This window comes from Protopterus annectens, chromosome 10.part0 (assembly GCF_019279795.1).
Source record: "Protopterus annectens isolate FY-2018-M chromosome 10.part0, PAN1.0, whole genome shotgun sequence".
Taxonomy (NCBI): Eukaryota; Metazoa; Chordata; order Ceratodontiformes; family Protopteridae; genus Protopterus; species Protopterus annectens.
This window is the reverse complement of record NC_056744.1, coordinates 22,516,527-22,539,806: the sequence shown is the minus strand read 5'-3', so window position 1 is coordinate 22,539,806 and position 23,280 is coordinate 22,516,527. Positions and strand designations below refer to the sequence as shown.

At 37.3% G+C, this 23,280-nt stretch overlaps 1 protein-coding gene across 2 annotated transcripts in view; it reads left to right on the top strand.

Moving 5' to 3' along the window:
• UNK (unk zinc finger) overlaps positions 1–23,280 on the top strand; it is an 874,631-nt gene that overhangs the window by 733,019 nt on the left and 118,332 nt on the right. For both annotated transcript variants that reach the window (XM_044084965.1, XM_044084967.1), the window contains one exon: positions 4,544–4,747. In XM_044084965.1, coding sequence (XP_043940900.1) covers positions 4,544–4,747 — 204 coding nt within the window. The remainder of the gene's footprint in view (positions 1–4,543; positions 4,748–23,280) is intronic.

Here is a 23,280-nt window from a genome sequence, read left to right as displayed (position 1 = left end):
CTCTTTCCAGTGGTGAGAATCAAACCTTGCACCTTATGATTGAAAGGCATACTCCTTAACTACTGTACCACTTGGCCTTTCAGGTCTTTTTATACTCCCCAACCACCCCTACCAGTATCCTGACTCTGGTGCTGAACATGCATCGCTATGGCTCAGATGAACACCTCACCTCTATCATCTAACTTAAGAGTTGTATAGATTGTCAGTGAGTATTTATTTATTTTTTATTAACAAGGTTTGTCCCTGTAGGCTTTTGGTCTGATTTGTTAACTATGAAGTAGATGTTTCCTGCACTGTAAAATGTTCTACCCTCAGAATCCTGAGTTTTAGAAAAGTAAAATGTGCTGTGAGTACGCTGAGACATTATTTAAAATTCCTTTGTAGGGTTTAGAGCTGAACTCTTTACTTATCAAGAGTCGTCACCTAGATTATTTCTGGAACTAAACTGAGCTTTGTTATATGCATTTCATCTCTGACATTGGCTTGAGCTACAGACTATGTTGGCTTTTTCTGAAAGTTCTGCTTCTAATTTTCCACTTCTTACATAGAAAATCTACTTATGAGATGGATGCTTGTGATCCAAAGTATGCAAGAGGCTTGGTTTAGGTCCTGCTTACCACTGGAAGACAAAGTTGTACTTTCAGTAAAAGGTTTCTGGCTGCCTATATTGATTTGCATATTAGTCATACCTGTCCCGCAACATGTTTGTCATTGTCATTTATGAACATGTAAGTGTCATGCTCTACAAAAAAAAATGTGCATGATCTGTCAGGTGGAATGGGTCATGAGGAGAATATCTACTATGAAGTATCCTTAAAGTCTGACTGGTGTGTCAGGAATGAGTGATTTCCTTTTGGCGGACAGTGTAGCACACAGCTAGCCAATACCTTCCAGGGAACATTCAAGTTTCACTTTGGCCACATTAATCAGAAGTAAGTTTGCATTGTTTCCTGTTTATGCCATTGGTTTTACCCTTTTCTGATTGTAATATTGGTTATATTGACTACAGAAACTTTGCAATAATTAACAATTTTGATGTTTGTTTATTTGTATTTTGTTTTCTGATGGTGAGGATGGATGGTGCCTATCCTGGTAGAGAGGTGGTTTCTTGGTCAACTGTCTATAGCTCCTGTTTTCTACCTTCTGCCCGCCGACCTTAGAGCCTCCCATATAGTGGCTGTATGTACTTTGCTTGAGTATTCGTTTGACTGAAACACTAATGGTCGAACACAATTAACTGAAAAATCATTTGTCTGAAACCTTGTCTGACTGAATCACAATAGAAAGAAAAGTGTAGAAGTGTATAGAATGTTTTCTGTTCACTGTGATTCAGTCACATGAGTTTTCTGTCAAATGAATTTTCAGTCAGTTGTGTGCACACTGATTTTTTTTCAGTGAAATGAACATTTGAGTAGATGACATAGATCCAGTATAGTACATAGTCTCATTCATTCCCTGGTGGTGAGGAGCTCACTTACAGATCCACCAGAGCAAGTACCTGTAAGGGTGACATTCATCCACTCAAACATTGGGGCACTTGTGCTTTTGCTGGCATCCAGGTATGGAGACCATTTTTCAGTCAAGAGCCTAATACTTCCCCAGGTAGTACATGCACCCCTACATCTACCCGCTGCTCCCACCACATCCACACACAATCAATTTCTGTCATGCGTGGACAGGAGCTAACTAGGTAGGGCAGCTACAGTGCACTTCCTCCTCAGACTGGTTGCCAGTTGGTCTCACAACACTGGAGCAGCAGGCATAGTTGTCCAGAAAATTACCTTTCCTCCCAGGATAGGGACCACTAATCCTCTTTGCCAGCATAGTCAATACACTGGTTATCTGCGTTGTAATCGAGTCTTTATCCTTCTTTTGCCACCTGGCTGGCTAATTTGATGGTGATGCACATAAGAAACTGAACATGATTGGTAAAACAAATATAAATTCTAAAGTTGTTGGTCTTAAAGCCAGAACACCATGCACTAGACCAAAAGCATGTAATGATAAATTAGATCCCTCTTGCTGAATTTTTTTCATTTTTGTAATATTTTTATATGATACTTGGAATACATACAAATGCAATCTTTAATGAGGCATATAGTTACTACTGCAGATGCAAGTATTTTTACCCCTCTCTTTCCTCCTGTTGTGGAGCTTACTTAAAGAATTCTGAATTCTAAGCTGAGCATTATTCATTTGATAATGCCATACATTTATTGTCTTAAGTATCATCCTATGAGCTGAGGAATTCAATTTTTGGGAAATCCTTTATCTGAAAAGAAAAACAAATCGGCACCAACTGAAACAAATTATGGTATTAATGTAGTGTAAATGTTAATGTTCTCCATCAGGTGTGAAATATGTACAGAGGTAGTTGAAAATATGAGCAGCATAGTATACTGTAGAATAGGAAGAGAAAATGAAGGCACGTGACCATCTGCTAAGAGTAAGGGAGAGAAGTTAGTGGTTGGTGTGATTAAGCAGCACTGAGATTGTAGGGGGGCAGTAGGAGGTTAGATGGTGGCCTAGGTATTTGAGGGAGGGACACAAACATGGGCATGTAAGTTTTTTTGTGAGAAAGCAGCTAGAAGTCTTTATATATGACTTGTGGCATTTATGATAATGTTTTAATATGTTTATCCCTTTAGCAGAACAGAAAGTATTATAAGAGCCATAAAACAAGCAAGCAAATCCAAAAAAGTATTTTTCAGAAAGTAAAATTGCAGACCTTAACTTGGAATACATGTTATTTTTTGTTGTTTGTCTTTCGGCTCTTTGCCGGTAAGGGGTTGCCACAGCGGAACTCGAGTCCACTAATGATTGGCAGTAGATTTTTGCAAAACGCCGAGGTGCCAGCTTGACACCCAACCTTCAACGAAGGCACGCCCATTTACGCACGCATGTCTTTCGAATGCTACCCAACCGCGGGGAGGACATGCGGACTCCACACAGAAGGCAACTCCCCAAGCCACACCGAGAATCAAACGGAGAACCTCTTGCTGTGTGGTAACAATGCTACCGCCGTACCACCGCGGCATTTAACTTGGAATACATGTGCTGATAAAATTGTCTCCTGCACATTGCTATTTATTTTGTAAATCATGATTTAGTTCATTAATAACTAGCAAGAAATGCATTTTTTTTACTGACAGTAGCTGAACAGTAAGTCTGTCTGGCAATGAGTAATGGTGGTAGTCTATCTCAGGTGAATTTACATGTAATGGGTTTCAAGCACAGCATTACAGAAGATGTCTATGTTGCAGATGTGTGTGGACTATGTGCGCTTATGGGAAGTGTTTAAATACTTTTATATAAAATGACCAAGTTCTTAGAAAGAGGTGACCTACTATTTTAAATGAAAACTGAACCAAATGTAAGACAGTCTACTACAGAAAACCTCAGCAAGCATGTATACTTTGATACTCAGTTGTACTTGTGAAAGTATGTGGCTCAAGGAGGAGGCGGTGATCATTTTCGTGTTACATGAAAATTTACAATTTCATAAATATTATAATTTATTTAATGCACATCATATATTCATACAACGTACGCATATTGGTATTTATATATCACACATATTATACACATTTATATACATTTACATGAGTTGTATAAGTATAAACACACTCCATATGATGGTTTTTGCTGCCTTTAAATCTAGCGAATTTATAATACATAATATATGTTTTTCTTCAAGGTCTCCTTTAAGTATATTCAGAACTCGTTATGTGTATTAATTGGATAATTGGTATCACTTACTGTTGGTTTGGTGGGTATTTAAAGAAGTTCCACATCTCAGTTTGTTGTTCTGAAGAAGTTCGTTATACGAACGAAACCTAGGTCGACGTTATTTTATATGTGTTTCAATAAATTTGTTTTACGTTTATGGACCTTGGGATTTATCGTTTTTGAATTTGGCAGCAACATAGGAGTTTAACACTTGCACTTCGGCTGAGGTGCCTTCTACTCTCTATTTTTTATCGTGAGGTACTGGTTCTTGGTTTTTTACTGTCGTGTTACATGAAAACTCTTTGATATGTGTGTACTGAAACAAGGATAACCACATTAAACGTTTACCCATAGTGGAGCCTATCACATTCTACCATTTTTCATCAAATCTGGACTATTAAATTACTTAAGCCTAAATGCAGAGACGCGCATGGTGTGGGCATAGTAATCAGTGACTAAGCTTATTAAATCAAGTGATTCTGTTCATATCTCTTTAATGAGGTTCTTCAGAGTGCTTGAAGAAATACCAGTGCTGAAACTACAAGGGGTGCACTTTTGTGAATTTATCTAAGTTCATTATCTTTTAGTAGTTGGCATCAAACTTTATCATTCACTTAGAGTTACATTAAAGCTTCTGGCACTTTTTCAGCAGTAGAAATGTTATTTAGGTTGTTTATGTTGCAGTAAGTGACACTAGTAGAAATTAATGCAGTTTCTAATTTCAGGTTCACGCTCTCTAACCACTGGCTAACATTGCCTCCCTGTCTATTATCTCTTGCATGCTTATTGATAAGTTCCCCTTTGTGTTCTGCAGGTGGTAGTTTGTTGCAGAGTTCTGCCCCTGTGAACATTCCCGGCTCCTTAGGAAGCTCCGCATCCTTTCACTCTACCTCCCCATCTCCACCAGTCACCTCGCTTTCATCACACTTTCTGTCATCCAGTCTTCAACAGCACCAGGGGCAGCTAAGCCAATCAGAAAACGCCTTCTTGGGGACATCGACTTCTCATGGGTCACTAGGTAAACTATCCAGCTGTAGTTTGCAGTGCACTTGTAGTAGGTTTTGTACTTTGGAGTTATTGATCATAAAGTTAATTGGAAATGGCAGTTTCATATTACAGTGCTTGTGAGTTTAGAGACATTTCATTTCACTTTCATAAAAAGGTCTGTTGTAAAAGTTTTTGTTCATGTATACATGTAGATGTGGTAATAAAAACTGTTACTATTAAGGCTATTGTAGTGAGCATGACCAATAAGCAGATGTTTGGAATGCCGACAAGTTTCCAGGTGTGTAAGTACTTTTCATTGTTTGTTGTGTTATTGTCATATCTGCTCCAATGCAGAGTAAAAAAGAGTGATGGTTGATCTTTCATTTTACATTGCTTATCTCAGCACATTCTAAGCTTATCCATTTCTTATTCATTGGCTGTTTTTTTTCATAGCCCACTTGTATACAGGGGTCTCACACTTCAGGATGTATAACTTTGTGCTGTCCAGCTCAAGCTTCTTCTCCTACAGCTGTGTTGTCTTCCTTACAGCTAGACCAAATGAGTAGAGCTTCAGGGAATTAATCTTTGCTACAAGTAACTCCTGTATTCCTCCTAATTTCATAGAGGTGTGGTTCATTTTGCCATAACTCCCTACTCGGCAGATGGACTTCCCTAAATTAACAGGCAATATCTGAATACTTCTACATTAGCTCAGTTGTTTAATTCATTTTCATGGACAGGTTTTGACAGCTGGCTCTTCTGGATCCAGATAAAGACTGATGTAAGGTAAGGAAGCATGAGGCCAGTTCCTGGTCAAAACCAAATTGAGCATAGAGCTCACAAGTTGATTTATAGGGATTGGGATCCTGAATCCTTTGGACATACCTTTGCGGTTGAACTCATGTCTAAGGTGTCTGGTTCCTTTGTGTTACACGTGCCAAGGTTAACTTAATGGTAGTAGTTGAGCTGGACAGTGAAGTACTGTCACGCTCACTGGGCCTACTGTTGTACCGTCCTATGGTAGTAGACCATGCAGTCTTCAGTGCACAGTGAGTGATAATTGCAGTGAAATGCATGTTACTAAGTAGTAAGTCAGAAATAAGAATCGTGGACAGATTATGTTGATTTTCATTCTACATTGCTTATCTCAGCACATTCTTGGCTTATCCATTTCTTATTTATTGGTTGACTTTTTTGTACCTCAGTGCTAAAGTGCAAATGGGTAGACAGCACCCACACAATGGATTGTCTGTGTAATGGCTATGCAAAAGAAGTTAATGAGGCAGTGTACTGTAACAAAGTAAGGTTATAATGGAAGACAGACTGATCTTATTGCTGGAATCAGGGTTTGGAGTAGGTGTGGCTTGATGCATGGCAGGAAAGTTGCATGGCATTTAATCAGTTTTGCAGCATCTGTGCTAGAAAAGGGAATTAAACTAAAATAGGTAAAAGCAAAAATCGCTGTGTTCAAAAGAATTTGCATGTTGTTGAACAGAAATACTGAAACGTGTTTTTGTGACCTGCAGAAGTGAAAAGACTACACAGGCTGACTGTAACAAAGCAGTGAAAATTAATGGGCAGAATATGGAATTTAAGGTCGATGCAGTTAAGGAGTGCAAAACCTAACTAGAAAATACATTAAACATTATTTTTTAAACTTGCTATAATTAAAAATGTTAATTCTTCTAATATGTTGGTTTATTTGGCTTGTGAGAGGCTAGAAATGTTAAAAGAATTTGTATTGTGAAAGCAAGGATGGCTTGAGTTCAGAGTGACTTACACTGTCATAAAGACACCTGTGGTACTGTGCAAAGCCATATCCTACTTGATTGTGCAGCTTTGTTTCCAAACTTTTAAAGCTTTCAGGAGAGTATGACGTGCAAGTGAAACCTTCTGCTTTTGTAGTTATATGTGCTGTCAGAAAACTACTTGTAACTGTCAGAAATAAAGAAGAAAAGCTGAAGAGGACATGTTTAGTGTAGTATTAAGGTTAATTTTTATATGCCCAGTGTAACATAGTGCTTATGATTTTATACAGACTTTTTAAAAAAAAGGGTAGTTGGGTATGGGTTAAGTGTATATCTATATATATATGTGTGTGTGTGTGTGTGTGTGTGTGTGTGTGTATATATATATATATATATATATATATATATATATATATATATATATATATATATAATGTGTGCGTGCATATGTATGTGTGTGTGTGTCCAAACGAAATACCACAAGTACCAAAGAAACCAGAAAAATCCAAGGTGAGGAACCGACCGATCAGCAGAGGTTCACAATAATGCACAAAAATCCACAAAATAGCGTAGTAACAGTTTAATAGCCGCTTTCGTCAAGAGACTTCATCAGAATACAAAGTAAAAGAAACACCCAACTTTAAATAACACGTCAATTAAGAATTAACCAATCAGTAAAATATCTTGAATAAAAAATAATGTAAATTTAAAGTGCTAGTTAAATTCAGTTGAACAAGGATGTAATAATATTCTTGTCAATACTTAACTTATGATTCTTTAAGAAACATTTTATATTGATTGTCTCATTTAAGCCTGGGTATTTATCAGATTTTAATCTGATTTGCCACAGTGCTTCTCTTTGTTCAACATAGTTCCTAAAATCACCCCCTCTTAAATCCGTTTTACATACTTCAATGACAGTGAATAAAAATTTGTTAAAATTTTTCCAAACAACGGAATGTTTAAACAAGGCACTGGTATCATCATGTGTCTTAATACTGTATACATGTTCACGAATACGTGTTTTTAAGCACCTGGTGGTCATTCCTACATAAAAGGCTGGACATGAACTACACTGACCAATATAAATGACCCCCTTGGTACAACAATTGACATATTCTGGCACTTGAAAAGTTTTATCAATAGTTTCAATAACAATTAGGGACCCTTGGGATAGGTACCTACACATGTTACAATTGTAACAAGGAAAAACACCCTTGGTACTGGTACTGTTATCTACCTGTTGTATTTTATTGTCCTCTAAAGCCTTTTTGATGTTATAAGTATTTCTAAAAACAAAATTCGGTTTCTCACCTAATACTTTAAAAATGTCAACATTCTCTTGTATAATCTTCCAATTTTTTTCAATTAAATTCTTAATAATAAATCCATCAATGCTCGTGTCCAAGGAACAAACAGGTCCATCTAAACCCGTATTTTTGTGTGTGTTATGGGATACAATAGTGGTGTTGTAAACGCTGTTGTAATTAAGAAGTGCTGGATAATATACATTTCTCTTATTTAACACTTCTGAAACAATATCCTCCAACATATCGTTGGGATACCCTCTATTAATGAACAAATTTTTTATGAAAACAATTTCATCTCTCAAATCATGCTCAGACGATGTCATTCGACATGGCCGTATAACTTGCCCCTTGGGGATGTTTTTGATGGTATGTTTGGGGTGTGCACTATCAAAATGAAGGTAACTGTTTGTAAAGGTTTCCTTGTGATATATCCTACTGTTGAATCTACCTTCTATAGAATCCCATCTCAAAGAAATATCTAAAAAATTAACACACAATCCTGAACTTCCTAGAGTGAATTTTAAAAAACCAACGTGTTGATTTATTTCAAAAAGAAAATTCTCAATAGTGTTTTTATTACCTTCAATAATAAAAAAACAAATCATCAACAAATCTAAAATATAACAAAATATGAAAATTAATTTTCAATAGACTCAGAAAAAAATCTTCCCACCACGACATTACTAAATTAGCGTAAGATGGTGCAGCAGAAGACCCCCATCGCAACACCCCTCTTTTGTCTGTAATAGGTTTGCCCAAACAAAAAATAGTTGTGATGTAATAAGATGTCTAAAAACCTACAAATCGTGGAAATTTGGCCTGTACTGAATTCTTTATGTTTACTTAATAGGGTGCGTATGGCTTCAACTCCATCCTCGTGGGGGATACAAGTATACAAGGAAACTACATCTATGGTGAACATGATGTGTGTCTTAGGATCAAAAACACTTTTTATGGCAAATTCATTTAGTCTATTTAAAAAATGCCATGAATCCTTAATGAACGATTCTTGTTTGGAAACTAGAGGTCCCAATGTAGCATCTAAAATTAGTGAAATCCCCTCAGTAACTGAATGAGGGGAGGACACTATCGGTCTGAATGGCGGATTTATAATACATTTGTGTGTTTTTGGAATCCCGAAAAGAACACCAACCCTCGGTTTATCAATCACACAAAATTCATAGACTTCCAAATCAATTTCATTATTCATAAGGGCATCATATAAAAAAGAATGTATAAACCTCTGTTTTCTCTTTATTTCATAGAGTGGAATAATTTCATACTCATCTTGATTCTCTAATAAATCTAACATTTTCCTAGTGTATAAATCCTGTGTCATGATGACAATGTTTCCTCCTTTATCGCTCTTCATAAAACGTAAAATATTATTTTTGTGACATAAATCATTGAAAGCTGTCCTCTCATTTGAATTTAAATTATGTTTATATTTGTTATTGTTTCTTAAAGCATCGTCAAGTTCCTGTAAACAGGCTTCTTCAAACACCTTAATGGTATGTGCTAAGGGCGGATTATATACAGAAGGCTTTTTTAGTATGTTTTTACTTCAGGAATATCATTTAATATATAAGAAAGATTTAATTTCCTCAGAAATTTTTTAATGTCAAGAACTGTTTTACCATAATCAGCCCTAGTAGTGGGAACAAAATTAAGGCCACGCCTGAGAACATCGAATTCATCATTATTAAAAGAAAAATCCGTTAAATTGATGATATCAAAGTTTTCGTTTTGTTGAGTTAATTCTCTTCTTCCGATGAATTGGAGCCCAGAAAAGTCCGGCTCCTTGTGAGCATAGTTTTTTTGACCTGTGGGACTCTCTTGCCTAAAAAAGAAGAAGAGGAGTTTGAAATATCCAACGGAGTGCTATTAGCTGTGCTATTAGCTGTGTTAAGGTTGGCATCTACCGACTTAGCCCTACCGGCGTCCTCATCCACCATGATGCCGGTGTGGTTGGTTGTTACGCCGTTGGTCTGTTTAGTCCGATCTAAATTAAAACTAGTGCCGGAGATGTTGTCAGAACCCGGCATCAAGGATTTTTTCCTGTTGTTAACGCTGGGTTCAACAGAAGATGCCTTACTGTTAACAACTGTACTGTAAAATCGTTTATTACCAGGATAGAATTGTGTCACCCTGGAATTAGGCTCCTTATTACCAGGTACAAAAAAATTGTAGGCGGAATTTGATTTATAAGCAGTAATGTCACGCTCTAGTTTGATATGCTTTCTATTCGTGATTTCAACAGAATGCTTGTCAACATCATCAAACAGTTTGTTAAAAAAATTCCAATTGGTTGCGCTCATTGCCGACTCTCTTCACTTGGCTTTCTAATTGACAAATCTCCTCCTTTAACAAAGTTATTTTAGCAGAGTTATTGTCGATTAACAATTTTAAAAAAGACATACCTGCTTCGTTGAAAAAAGAAACGAGAGTACCAAACATGGGGTCGCCAATTTGTACGCCGTTGGGACATTTAAAAAACCTAAGTCCCTTTGGCATAATCCACAGCTCAATGCAGCGTTCGAAATAACAGTTCTCAATTGTTAAGGAACGGTGTCTTTTCAGCAACTTTATTAATAAATCCTGTTTTTGATTTAATTCTTCATCATGGAAAGGATGAAGAAAGGTAGAGTGCTCGCCAAACGGGTTACTGATAACATCCAATAAAGGTTTAACACCGGAACTGCCGGTCGGGTGGTGACGTAAACGCTCATTGTCACCGGCTTTTGCTGGATGTTCTTCCACTTCGATAACAGTATCTAACTCTTTAAAAGACCCACTAGGACTGGAGGCATTCGCCACAAGTTGTGGTGTATTGGTAGCCTTAGCCACCAAAAACTTTAACGAGTTCTGTATATCAATTAAGGTGGAAACAAGCAAACTGTTAATATTAGAATTTGAATCACTTCCTGGGGTGACATGAATGCTCAAATTCAGTAGTTGCTCGTCAGTTTCCTCAGCCATGGCGTGGACAAAAGATACAAATCACCCAAACGAAATACCACAAGTACCAAAGAAACCAGAAAAATCCAAGGTGAGGAACCGACCGATCAGCAGAGGTTCACAATAATGCACAAAAATCCACAAAATAGCGTAGTAACAGTTTAATAGCCGCTTTCGTCAAGAGACTTCATCAGAATACAAAGTAAAAGAAACACCCAACTTTAAATAACACGTCAATTAAGAATATAAAATGTTTCTTAAAGAATCATAAGTTAAGTATTGACAAGAATATTATTACATCCTTGTTCAACTGAATTTAACTAGCACTTTAAATTTACATTATTTTTTATTCAAGATTTTTACCATTGGTTAATTCCTGAATTTTGGAAAATGTTGTGGATTTTTGTGCATTATTGTGAACCTCTGCTGATCGGTCGGTTCCTCACCTTGGATTTTTCTGGTTTGTTTATGTGTGTGTGTGTGTGTTTTTATATATATATATATATATATATATATATATATATATATATATATATATATTGTGTGTGTGTGTGTGTGTTTCTTTGTGCTGCATTTTCTGTTGTTTTTGGGAGACCAGTTTGCCCACACCGCATTATTGCTGCATTGAACTTTTTTGTGGTGTGGAGACATGGCAGAAGGTACTCTTGAGGTACCTGATATGGATCATGCACCTGAGCTGAATAGCTGTGACAGATATGGGCAAAGAAACCTGTCTTCCTTATTTAAGAAAAAGGACAATCCACTGTTAACGTTTAATCCTGTAACAACGCCCTCTACCACTGAATCTAACTGTGAGTATGATTTGAGCTCACTGAGAAGAGACCTAAATAAACCTGAAAATAATGCACATAAGTTAGTGAGACTACGGCTGCAGAGATTTCATTTTGAGGCATGCTTTAACCTCCGAATTGTGCCTTGTGGGTTAAGGGTTTTAAATATGCCAACATATGGGAACGTGTATAATGATTTACTTGCACAATGGCAACAAATAAACCTGGAGACCAGTTGCAATTACATGAGACTAATGATCCATTTTTTTAAACCAGAGGAAGATCAGCTAGCGGACAGTATAGACAAATTACAAATGGAACTATATGAGGAGTATCCGTCTGCACTAGTGGACATTAAGGTGGAACATCTTATTGAAACGATTAATGCATATGAGCTGAAATTATTAAATTATAAGAAAAGGAAGATACAAAGGGACAGTAATGACTTCTCTGCTGGACGGGTCTTTGCCTGGCCAAGAGAAGAACATCATAATAATTCAAATTCACATACAAATCCTGTGAGAGCTGGGACTACTAATTCGGATGTTGCTTCATCTGATACCACCTTAAGCACTAACTTAGAACAAGCTACTGGGAATAAGGAAGTCTCTCCTCCCCCTCAGATTGGCCAGCTGAGGACAGCTGGTACTAACATCATAGGGTCACCCCCTGGTGGAAGCGGAGCATGAAGGAAAGAAATGATGCAGACTGCAACCGGCAATGGAAATACAAATACACAGCCTAGCGAGGATAATGAACGTTTGGTGGTGCCATATCCTATCCGTACACCAAATGTTTACCAGCGGAACCAGAGAAGAGGCCGCCTGAAGATGAAGATATCTACAGAAGAGGAGAATGCACTCACTGTCAAAAAAAGGGGCAAACGAAAAACGGACCCTGATATGGAATATTTCCAGTCGTAATTTGAATGAAGCTGAACTAACTGTTCTAAGTAAAGGTATGAGCTTTATACCGGCTAGTCGAATGACAATAACTGAAAACATTATTGAGTTAAAAAATGTTACCAGAAATTTAATGTTGAAGATGCGATTCCAAAATGCTAATGTAAATAACAAAAATGTTAATCTGTTTAAAAAGGTGAGTGGATATGTGCCCATTACTATGGGGGTAATTGAAGCCTTTGAGAAGGCTTGTATTAATATTTATTCCCTATGTAACAACAGGACTCGCACTAAATGTTTTGTCAACATGGATACTGATGAAAGGAAAGCACTTGAGGCCCTTTATAGGGGCTAAAACCATTTGTTTTAGGCAAGCTGACAAGGGGGGACTATTGATTGTTATGGACTACATCTTTTATAGGATGTTATGTTTGATATGTTGAACAATAAAGAAGTGTATGAAAGGATAGAACAAATACAAGTTGAAAATTACATCTGTAGAATACATAATGATTTATTTGAATGTATGCAAATCAGTCAAATTACTATGGATCTGTATAATTACTTCCTTGTGGATGACCCTACCATCCCAGTAATACAGGGACTACCCAGGATACATAAGCATCCACACAATCCACCCATGAGACCCATTGTGTCTGGGCAAGGATGGTGCACCACTATCGATATATGTAGAACACTTTTTGAAACCCGTACTAGCTAGGAATAAATCCATCCTTAAGGATACAAAACAATTTTAAACTGACTTTCATGGGCATATTAGCAACTTACCACCAACTGTGAATTGCCTAATGGTTGCATTGGATGCGCAGTCCCTTTTTACTGTAATTCCCAATGGGGCACGACTTGAATTTTTGCAACAATATTTAAAAGAGGATGGAGCGTATAATCCTAGAACCATTGACCTCTTGTGTTTTCTGGTTGAAATTATACTGGAGAATAACATCTTTATATTTGAACAATCTATTTATAGACAATTGGATGGCGTGGCTATGGTCACCTCATGTGCCAATAGCTACACCAACCTTGTCGTGGTGAATTGGGAAAGACAATATTTTTGGAGGAGTTTGGTCAGAGAAAGTAGTATTTTATCGGAGATTTGTAGATGACCTCTTCCTGTTATGGGAAGGGGGTGTAACAAATCTCCAGCAGTTTCTGAGAGACATGAACAACAGCACACAATTCTTGAAATTTACAGCTCATAGCTCCGACAAATGTGTTGAAGTTTTAGATGTTAGTGTAACTAGGAAAGACTCAGGGGATTTTTGTACTGAAATCTTTCATAAAGAATGTTATAGGAATACCTATGTGCATAGGCAAAGCATGCACCCCCAACATGTATTTAAAAATGTGATTAAAGGGCAAACACTAAGGACTTCCAGATTAACAGCAGAGGATAATAAATTTGAGAGGGAATTACACCAACTAGAAGATAGATTTGTAGAGAGAGGATATGGGAAAAGGGAGGTCCTCTCCATTACTTTGAGCATGGGTTCTAAAAGTAAAAAAGAGGGTCAACCATATTTTTGTAGTCACAATCAAGTATGTGAAGAAAGAACCATGAAGTGTAACCCTTTAAGGATTTCCGTTACATATGCTAGCAATATTAGACTGCTACAAAATATTTACTATAGGAATTGGAATATACTATGCTCTGATGACTGGGTTAGACCCTTAGTAGGGGCAACCCCCAAGTATGCCTACAAAAATAAGAAATCTCTCAAAAGATACTTATGTGGTCCTAGGTATGAGCAAGCAATGAATATTCAACCTACAATACTTGCCCATGGAACCAAACCATGTGATTCCTGTAATTGTGGCTCATATATTGATAGGAAAGGGTACTTCGAACATCCTGATACCGGAAGAACAATTATTTTCAGCCTTTCAGTTGACTGTAACACCACTAATATCGTATACCTAGCCTATTGCACAACACGTTGTTCATTTTATGTAGGCATGACTATATGGAGGTTCTGTGATAGGATTAGAGAGCATATCTATGATGTAAATAGAGGAGCAGATACTAATGTTGTAGCAAGACATGTTGTGGTATCAGGTGTGTCACATAATTTTAAATTTATGGTAATCCAAGTAGGATGTAGAGGTGGTGCAATTAGGAACTTGGTAGAGACCAAAGAGCTCGAGTGGATTATTAGGATGCATGCCATTATGGTTAAGGGTTTAAATGATAACGTTTGTATTGAACCCATACTAATTAATAAGCCACTATGCAGATAGTATGTTTTTTGATAACATTTTTTATATATCTCTGGTATATTTTATTTCATTTTAATGATATATTGTAATTAATAGATAATACCTTGATGTTAATCTATTTACTTTTATCTAGTACTATTACTTTAAGTTAATAGTACTTAAGCTAATTGTATTTATTGGAAACTGACTTTGATTGGCTGATGTTATTTTAAAAACCAGTGAGTAATGTATTGAGTTGTCTGAAGAAGTAGCTTTGGCTACGAAAGTGCTCACCATTGTTTGTACTACGTTTCTGGATTAAATTTGGAGTTTTACTAACTTTCGTCTGCCTTGGTCTGGTGCCTCCTATTTCTTTTTGCTGCATTTGCTGTTGTTTTGGGGAGACCAGTTTGCCCACACAGCATTGTCATTTTTATTTGCTGATGTGTATATATATATATATATATATATATATATATATATATATATATATATGTGTGTGTGTGTGTGTGTATATATATACACACTCATGGATTTATATATAGCTTTGTGTCTGTGGGTATGAAACTTTAATATACGTTTGTCAAGTGACCTGTATAATCTAAATTTGTATGTAAAGTTGTTTAAATGCTATTTATAACAATGTTGTAAAGAACTAGGATGATTTCTATTTAAATGATTAGTGATTTTATTAAGGCTAGTGTGTGCCTTTAATGAGTTAATGAATAGAATAGATAAATGAATAGACAAATGCAACAGCTTGAATGCCCACAGAGGCACTGGATACAAGCCTAAACAGCATGTCGCCCATGAACCAACTCAAAGCCCTGTCACTGTACTCTATATGTATAGACTGCTAACAGGTGACCTTTATCTGGCATACAGGGCACTCTGTGATCCATTACTGATGGACTATCAGCAACTCAAATGGCATCAGAAATACTCAGTCTAGGGATATAAACCTCTTCTGCAACATCAGCAGAACAGTTTGTGGGGATAGGTATATTTTGGAGAGGATACAGCTGCTATGGAACAGACTCCCCATCCACATAAAATAAAGTTCATCCATGTAACTTAGATCTATGGATGGGGAACATCAAATTTACCTCAAGACTGCCCCCTGTACTACTAATGGAGAGACTCGTCTCCTAAATGCTTTATTCCATGCATGGATCCCCTCAAATTATCTGTGGTATGATTTCAGGTATTTTTATTGGGTTAATATATAATTATCGACCATGAAATGGGTAAGGCTAATCTATAACCAAATGAGATAAGTTATTTTGAGCACAAAAATGGAAATTGGCTAGGCTCAGAATGGTCCCCAAGGGTAGCTAGCCTAGTACTTACCTATAAATATAAAAAGAGGTCCTCAAAAAGTCCAGGCACATAGCATTTGATATTTTTACAAGGCAACCAGAGCAGCAACTCTGGAAGAATGCATTGTTCACAGTGAGAGACAAACTCAGAACGCTGGTAGTTATTTTACCAGTGAATTCCATAAAATACCTAAAATATCTACCTTCAGAGATGGTTTCCCAGAATTATAAAACTGTGTCTAAGGTACTCCTTTGTGGTGAGATAAACCATAATGCTTGCATGTTTGGAAGAAACTGCATTTGATTTTGCTGGTACATAATAAACTTCATTATTTTATAAGCATGGTGTCTCAGCACAATTACATAGAAATGCTGCTGAACTCACTGATAGGCTAATCCACTGAACATGCAAAACTAAACAGTGTTTTTTTTGCAGGGGGGGGGGCAAGCCTCCCTGCACTTCTCAATACCCCCTGCTAATTATGTGTACAAACTCTGAGATTGCACAATCCCAGGGGAAAGGGCATATCCCTCTACCTCAGAAACTGTTGATCTTGCACTCCTGTCAACCATCTATATATGTTGACCAAAGTGTTTCAACAGTACAGAGGTTGATTTTAAGTAAGAGTTGATCTGTGCTGGACAACCTAAATATTGAAAGGCAATTGATCACACACAACTTGTTGATCAGCTGCTTAACTAAAATTAAAAAAGAAAAGAAAAAAATCTTTTTTTTTTTTCCCCAGAGTGGCAAGGTGCACACCCCATATCCTCTGCTCTTTATATATACCAGTTCCAAAGTAGAACTAAAATGGTAAAAGGGCAAATTTCCTGATCCCCACTGTACTGCGATCTCAGAGAAATACTACTCGCACATTTGAGCATCTGATTTTCAATCAGCTATGCCATTGTTTCTTTACTCTCAAAATGTTGTCATTTGACAACTTGTTGGCTTACCCCCCACATATGTGTGTATGTGCACACACACACACACACACACACACACACACACACACACAATTTATATCTATCTATCAATATTTTAATCCTATTAATCTAGTTGCGTGACTGTCATTTAGCATAACTTCTAGAGAGATGATTGTAATATGTACCTTATTGAGGCTAGACCTCTTATCTGGTACTTTTTGGTTATTTATTAACTTTTTAGACCCTACCCTGTTTTTATGAGGCATGCCTAATTGGGAATCCAACCTCTCCGTTACTATATAAAGGGCAACCTGTTAAATGATACCCTTTGACTACGAATTACTTATTTGTGACCCCTTCTTTGGAGATTTTTGAAAAAAAAAAACAAAAGAGAAGGGGGAAACAGTGTGGTCTGTCTGTTCTATCCACCAGTCCACTGTCTATCTTGGAGCTGCCTTTCCAAGACTTGGATATTTTATAAAAGACTGACCAAGCACTAGAAAAACAAAGCAGCGTAGGCATTTCAGGAAAGAAGTAGTCTTGGAGGGAGGAGAAGGGTCTGGATGGTCAGAAACAGGGACAGATACCCAGGAGCAGGTTCCCCCTCTTTCATTAATAACAATGTGATCAGCGACAGTTGGACAGAACACCTCCATTCTCCCCTCTCTAACCCCAGACATATTGGGGGAAGTATTTCACTGTTGTAAAATAATTCTTTTCATTTGACTTTAAACAATTTGATAAGGGGGTTATAGCTACTAGCTATACCCTAGAGTTTGCTCAGTTTCTTTTGAGGCACCCTTTCTACATCAAAAACAGCTGTATTATTCACTGCTCATTATGTAGCACCTGCTGGGCCGCAGAGCAGTCCAGAGAGTACCATATGCAAAAAGAGGAAAGGAGTAAAACTCAAAAATGTTTTAGGTGGGATCAGTGAAGGCCCATCCTCCACTTGCTTTGTCTGAATAAAAGTTCAGCAGTTAAAAGCTCAAGGTGCGTTTCCTGCAAGCCATGCTACTTTTGAAAAAGAACACCTTCCCAAATCATCTTAGACCTGAAGAGCAGCTACTTTACCTTCACTTTTCATATTCTTTGCAAGCAGTTTCTTGGCTTCAGAACTGGAAACTCCCATTAACTGTTCATTTCCTAGCCCTTTGGCCTTTTTCAGGACCCAGACATTTTTCCAGATAGACAGCTCCAGTCTTTGCCTACCAAAAACTGAAAGGAGTTCACTTCTACCCTTAGCAAGATGATTGTTTGATGCAGGTTCTGGAGAGCTCCAGCATGTTAAGAATCTAATAATACAATGTTTTCAAAGTCTATGGATGTCCCTGATTGCATACAAGTCTAGCTTAGGATGTTGCTCATCAGAATTCTTTGGCACCATACGGATTTAAGGAACTGCAGAGTCTTTTTGCCACAGAGAAAAACAACTAGTTCATTTATTTTATTTTATTTTATTTATAGTTATTTACTAGCGTAGTGCATTGGTCAATATTGAGCAATTTCAGGCTCAGTTTGAATGAAGTACAGTACATTTCACAAACAAGAAATACAGAAATGTAAGCAATAACAGTAGTGAACAAGCACAGTGCAATACTCAGTCAAGCAGAGTGTGATGTACAATATATGCATTAGTTTCTGAAGTGGGTCAGTCTTCAGTAAATCTTGAGAGAGGAGAAGGTGCTCTGAAGGGAGGTAGGTAAGGTGATATGTACTGTGTTGAAGTAAGAGTATTTGGCTTGGATAAAGAAGTGCTTTTTGAGTTGCATTCTGAATTTGGAATAAGGGTTGATTTCCTTAAACTCATTACACCCGAGTGACGCCTCCAGTTGCATTTGCAGCCAACGCCTACTGATGCCTCTAGACATCAAATATAGCTTATTCGTATTTGCATCAATAATTCTAAAACATGCTATGTACAAGGTTTTAAAAGATTTCATCTTAAAGCTTACACAATGGAAAACTCAACTGCATTAATATTTGACCTCTGTCTACTGCAGGTAAATAGATATTAACTGTTGTTTTTATGATATTAATTTATATAGATATAATTTTCAATTTTTTCTACATATCTCAACAACCAAGTAACACAGAGAGAACTCCTTAGCCTCATATGGAAGCTCTACGCTAAATGAGTAAAATGCTACTGACAGTATGCATGTATCTTGAGTGGTTGCAGAGATATTGTAAGTTATTTCTAAAATATTACAAATGTAAAAGTTACTGTGTTTACTGTGACTTAAAAAATCACTTTAAGACCTAGAACCAAAGAATACTACCATTAGAAAAATAGTTTGCACTAAAGAGTTTGACATTTATACTTCTTAACTGCTGTGGTTCCAGAGATATGAACAGTTGTTTGAAATGTGAGGACATAATTTGATTATGTTAAAAGGTTTAGGCTCTGCCCATTGGGAGTTACAGTACAAATATCCCGAGCTACATTGGAGTGAATGAGTTAATGTCAATGGGGAGACCTTGCCAGAGATTAGAAGAAAGCTTTTGCAGTGCTGTGGTATTTGGTTCCAGGAGATAATGAGAGTTGCTGTGGCTTGTGGGTAGTGTCTCAGGTTGTATGAGGAGTTTTTTTCGTGAAGTCTGGCCTCAAGGGGAGTAAATATGTGGAGTTGGAGTAGTTTGTAGAGTTGGATCCCAAAAGTAGGCTAGATCTTTGTTTATGGGTAGTCATTTGGCTTTTTCTAGAGTGACAAATGAAGCAAATCTTGAAGCCAGAAAAAATGCCGTACTTATGAAACTAAAATTTACTGTTAGCGCTTTCGTCACCTTTCATTAAGGGAACTTCTTCATACATTTGTAATAGCTCAATTTAGAATTTAAATACTCCCAAGTTGATGACATCATCAACCTCCCATTATCCAAATTCAGCAAGTATATAAGTAAATACATTCAGATTTTTTTGTGTATAAAAACTTTTTAAAACACAGACAAATTCTTCACTGATAGTAATTACAACAAAAAAATGTCAAATATTAAATACCCCCATAGAAATGTTTTTTACCTGGTTAATGCTTTAAGTTTTAAAATACATTTCAGGGAACAAGAATCATTCAACCCAGGATAGGAAAAGGCATTTACTCTCAGTTGCCATAGCAACTTCCTCTCCTCGAGTCTTAAAGCCCAAGGCCCCCTCCTGGGATTCAGATCTATTTTCTCAATAACCATAAAAAGGAAAGTGTGGCTAGTATGTTCCAAAATGTGCTTGGACAAAGCATTGTTGTTGTCCTGTCTACTAATACTGTACTGGTGCTCATGCATCCTTTGTCTAAAGTGCCTCTTGGTCTTTCCTATGTAGAAAGAGGGGCACTGTTGGCACCTAGCTAAGTATATAACACCTGTTTTCCCACAGTCAAATTTTCCTTCGAAGGAATATTTATATTCCCTATAGTAAATGAAGAAGTTTGTATATGTTTACAAGAAGAACATCTTCCACATTTCTTCATCCCTTTGTTAGGAACATATGGGTTAACTTCTTTTTCAAGTAGTGTTTTTATATTTGAGCCTTTTCTAAATGTCACCCTAGGTCCTGGCCCTAACTTGTTCCTAGCCATATTGTCATTGTTAATCATGGCCCAATTTTTATTTATAACCTCCCTCAGGAGTTTGGCATCACTTGAAAAGGTTGTCATAAAACTGATGTTGTAATCAAAGTCATCCTTTCTATTAAAAAAAGTTCTGCCAAGACCATTTGTTCATCACCGCTTAAGGTTCCCCTATTTAAAATGGGCCTGAAATGGCCCATTTCCCTTTTCCTTCTAACCTCTATAACAATCTCGTCCAATAAATCTATTGGGTATCCTCTCCTGGTGAACATCCCCCACAAGTTTTTACACTCCACCTCAAAATCAACATCCAGTGTAATCATCCTTGCCGCCCTTACCAACTGGCTCTTTACAGCGGCCCTCTTCCGGTGGTAAGGGTGATTACTGCTGTAGTGAAGGAAATCATTGGAGTAGGTAGGTTTGCGGTATATTTTGGCAATATACCTACTATGTGTTATGTCCTTAACCAGCCACACATCTAAGTATGATATAGCTGTAGTATCAAAATGATATGTGAATTTAAAAAGGGGGGTCATGTTGGATAAGGTCTCAACAAATTTTGGGACCTCTTCTTTATCTCCCTTAAAGATCAAAAACATATCATCAAGGTACCTTGTGTACCAGTGTACCTTGTTTTTAAACATTTAATGTTGGAAAAACAAGTGTCTTTCCCAATAGGCCATAACACAATTGGCGAAAGTGCCCCCACAGGGTGACCCCATTGCGACACCTGTTTTCTGCAAAAATAAATCCCGTCAAATAAGAAAATATTATTAGCCAATACTAGTTCTAGGAGGGTAATAATTAAGTCCGTCTCCTCACCAGGTGCCCCTTTTTCTAAAAGAAAGTCCCTTACCCAGTCTAATCCCGTATTCTGGGGAATGACCATGTACAGGTCCTTAACATCTATTGTAATGAGGTTGTATTCTTGGTTAAATTCCAGATTATTCAGTGTTCCCAAGACCTGCCAGGAGTCTCTGCAGATTTGTCTCTCTGTTTCCAAGTATTTTTTCATTTTTAAATCAACAAACTTAGCACAGGCATAGGTTATGGAATTCCTACCATCAATTATAGGTTTAAAGGGGGGGGGTCATTTAAGTTCTTATGTGTTTTTGGAATCCCAAATAGGACTGGGGTAACTGGTGTTATCATATCCAAATAGTTCAGTGTATCTATGTCAATGTACCCCTCCAAAAACAAGTCGTTAATCACTGTTTTTATACGCTAATAGGCCCCATTCATTTCACTAACCGAGACCTGCTCATATGCTTCACCATCCAGCATATCTCTCATTTTATGTTTGGAGTCCTCCTGTTTCATAAAAAACAATCCTCCCCCTTTGTCAGGACGCATAACCCTGACTCCTGTTGTCCTTAGGTCGTTAATTTCCTGAACTTCTGTTTTAGTCAAGTTTTTACTTCTATATACATTACTGGAAGTTCCCAAAAGATGTCTTATGTCAACTTTGCATGATTTCTCAAAACGGGCAAAAATCGCCTTTAATGGGGGGATTAAATACACTCGAAATCCTAAACTCTGATAGTACAAAAAAAGTGTTACGTAAAAGTAGTTTAAGGTTTAGTTTACGAGCATACAGTTTTAAGTCTAGTAAAATCCTTGCCAAATTAGCCCTGTTTGAAGGGACAAAACTAAGTCCTTTTGCCAGTGTTTCGATTAACCCAGGTTTTACAGTCTCCATGGTATAATTGTAGATGTTAAAGTCACCTTTTAAATTTGTGCAGATGCTGACACGAACCCTCCGCTTCACCAATAATGCCCCACTCTGCTACCTCCTTCGCCTGTTCTGCTTCCTGGTTCGGGCGTTCCTCTGGTTGTTGTTCTGGGCTCTGCTCACTTGCTGATGCTGGCCGTTCTGAAAATCCTGTTGCTGGAAATCACCATTATTGCGTGTTTGTCGGCCTCTGAGTCGGTTGTTCCAACTCACAGGGGTGTCAGGTGTTTCACCGTCAGTAGTATTTCCCAATGTAATGGATTGTGTTTCCCCTGGTGCCGTATTTGTAGAGGATTCATTGTTAGAAAGGACTGTCCCATTAGATTGTTGTGAAGTAGGGGGAATCGGGTATGCTCTGCCAGATTCATATTCATTCCGGCCCCTATCTAATTTTTTCATTTTTGCTCCTTTTTAATTTGTCTATAGTTGCATCGATACTAGTAAAGATGCGACAAAAGTCAAACTTGTATCTCAAAAAATTAGAATACAGTTTGATCTTTTGTTTTAATAAATTCAATTTGCTTTTCAGCCCATCCATTAGTAAAAAATTGTTTTTGACAAGTATTTCAAGGGATTCAATCCCTTGCTTGTCAAATAATTTTAACAAGTCCAGGTGAAAGGGGGAATCTTTAACCAACCCAGTTGGGTAACGCCATTGTCTAAGCCCCTGAGGAATGTGTTGTCATTGTATACATTCTCTCAAATAGGCTGTTTGAAGTTGGAGTTTCTTTTATTTCATGAGTTTCACATCAGACTCTTTCAGGTTGGTTACAATGCTGCTCTCACTTTGCATCACACCTGATGCTCGGTCCTGCTTTTCACCTCCCCCTTTCCGAAAGTTAAAAATAGCATCACTGTTTAGCCAGTCATTAAGGTGGGGGACATTAGTAATGTTCACATTATTAGCGATGTTATTACTAGCCTCAGTGTTCATATTAATTTCATGGGCTGTCCCTTCTTGTGCAGTCTGTGAGTTAGGTAAGGGACCCGAAGAAATATTAGTGAGAGGTAAATTACCTTGCTCACACCATTCACTTGATTAACCATGTTTCCATTTGGGAGATTCTGCCTGCTGATGCGAGTTGGAAGTGTTTCAT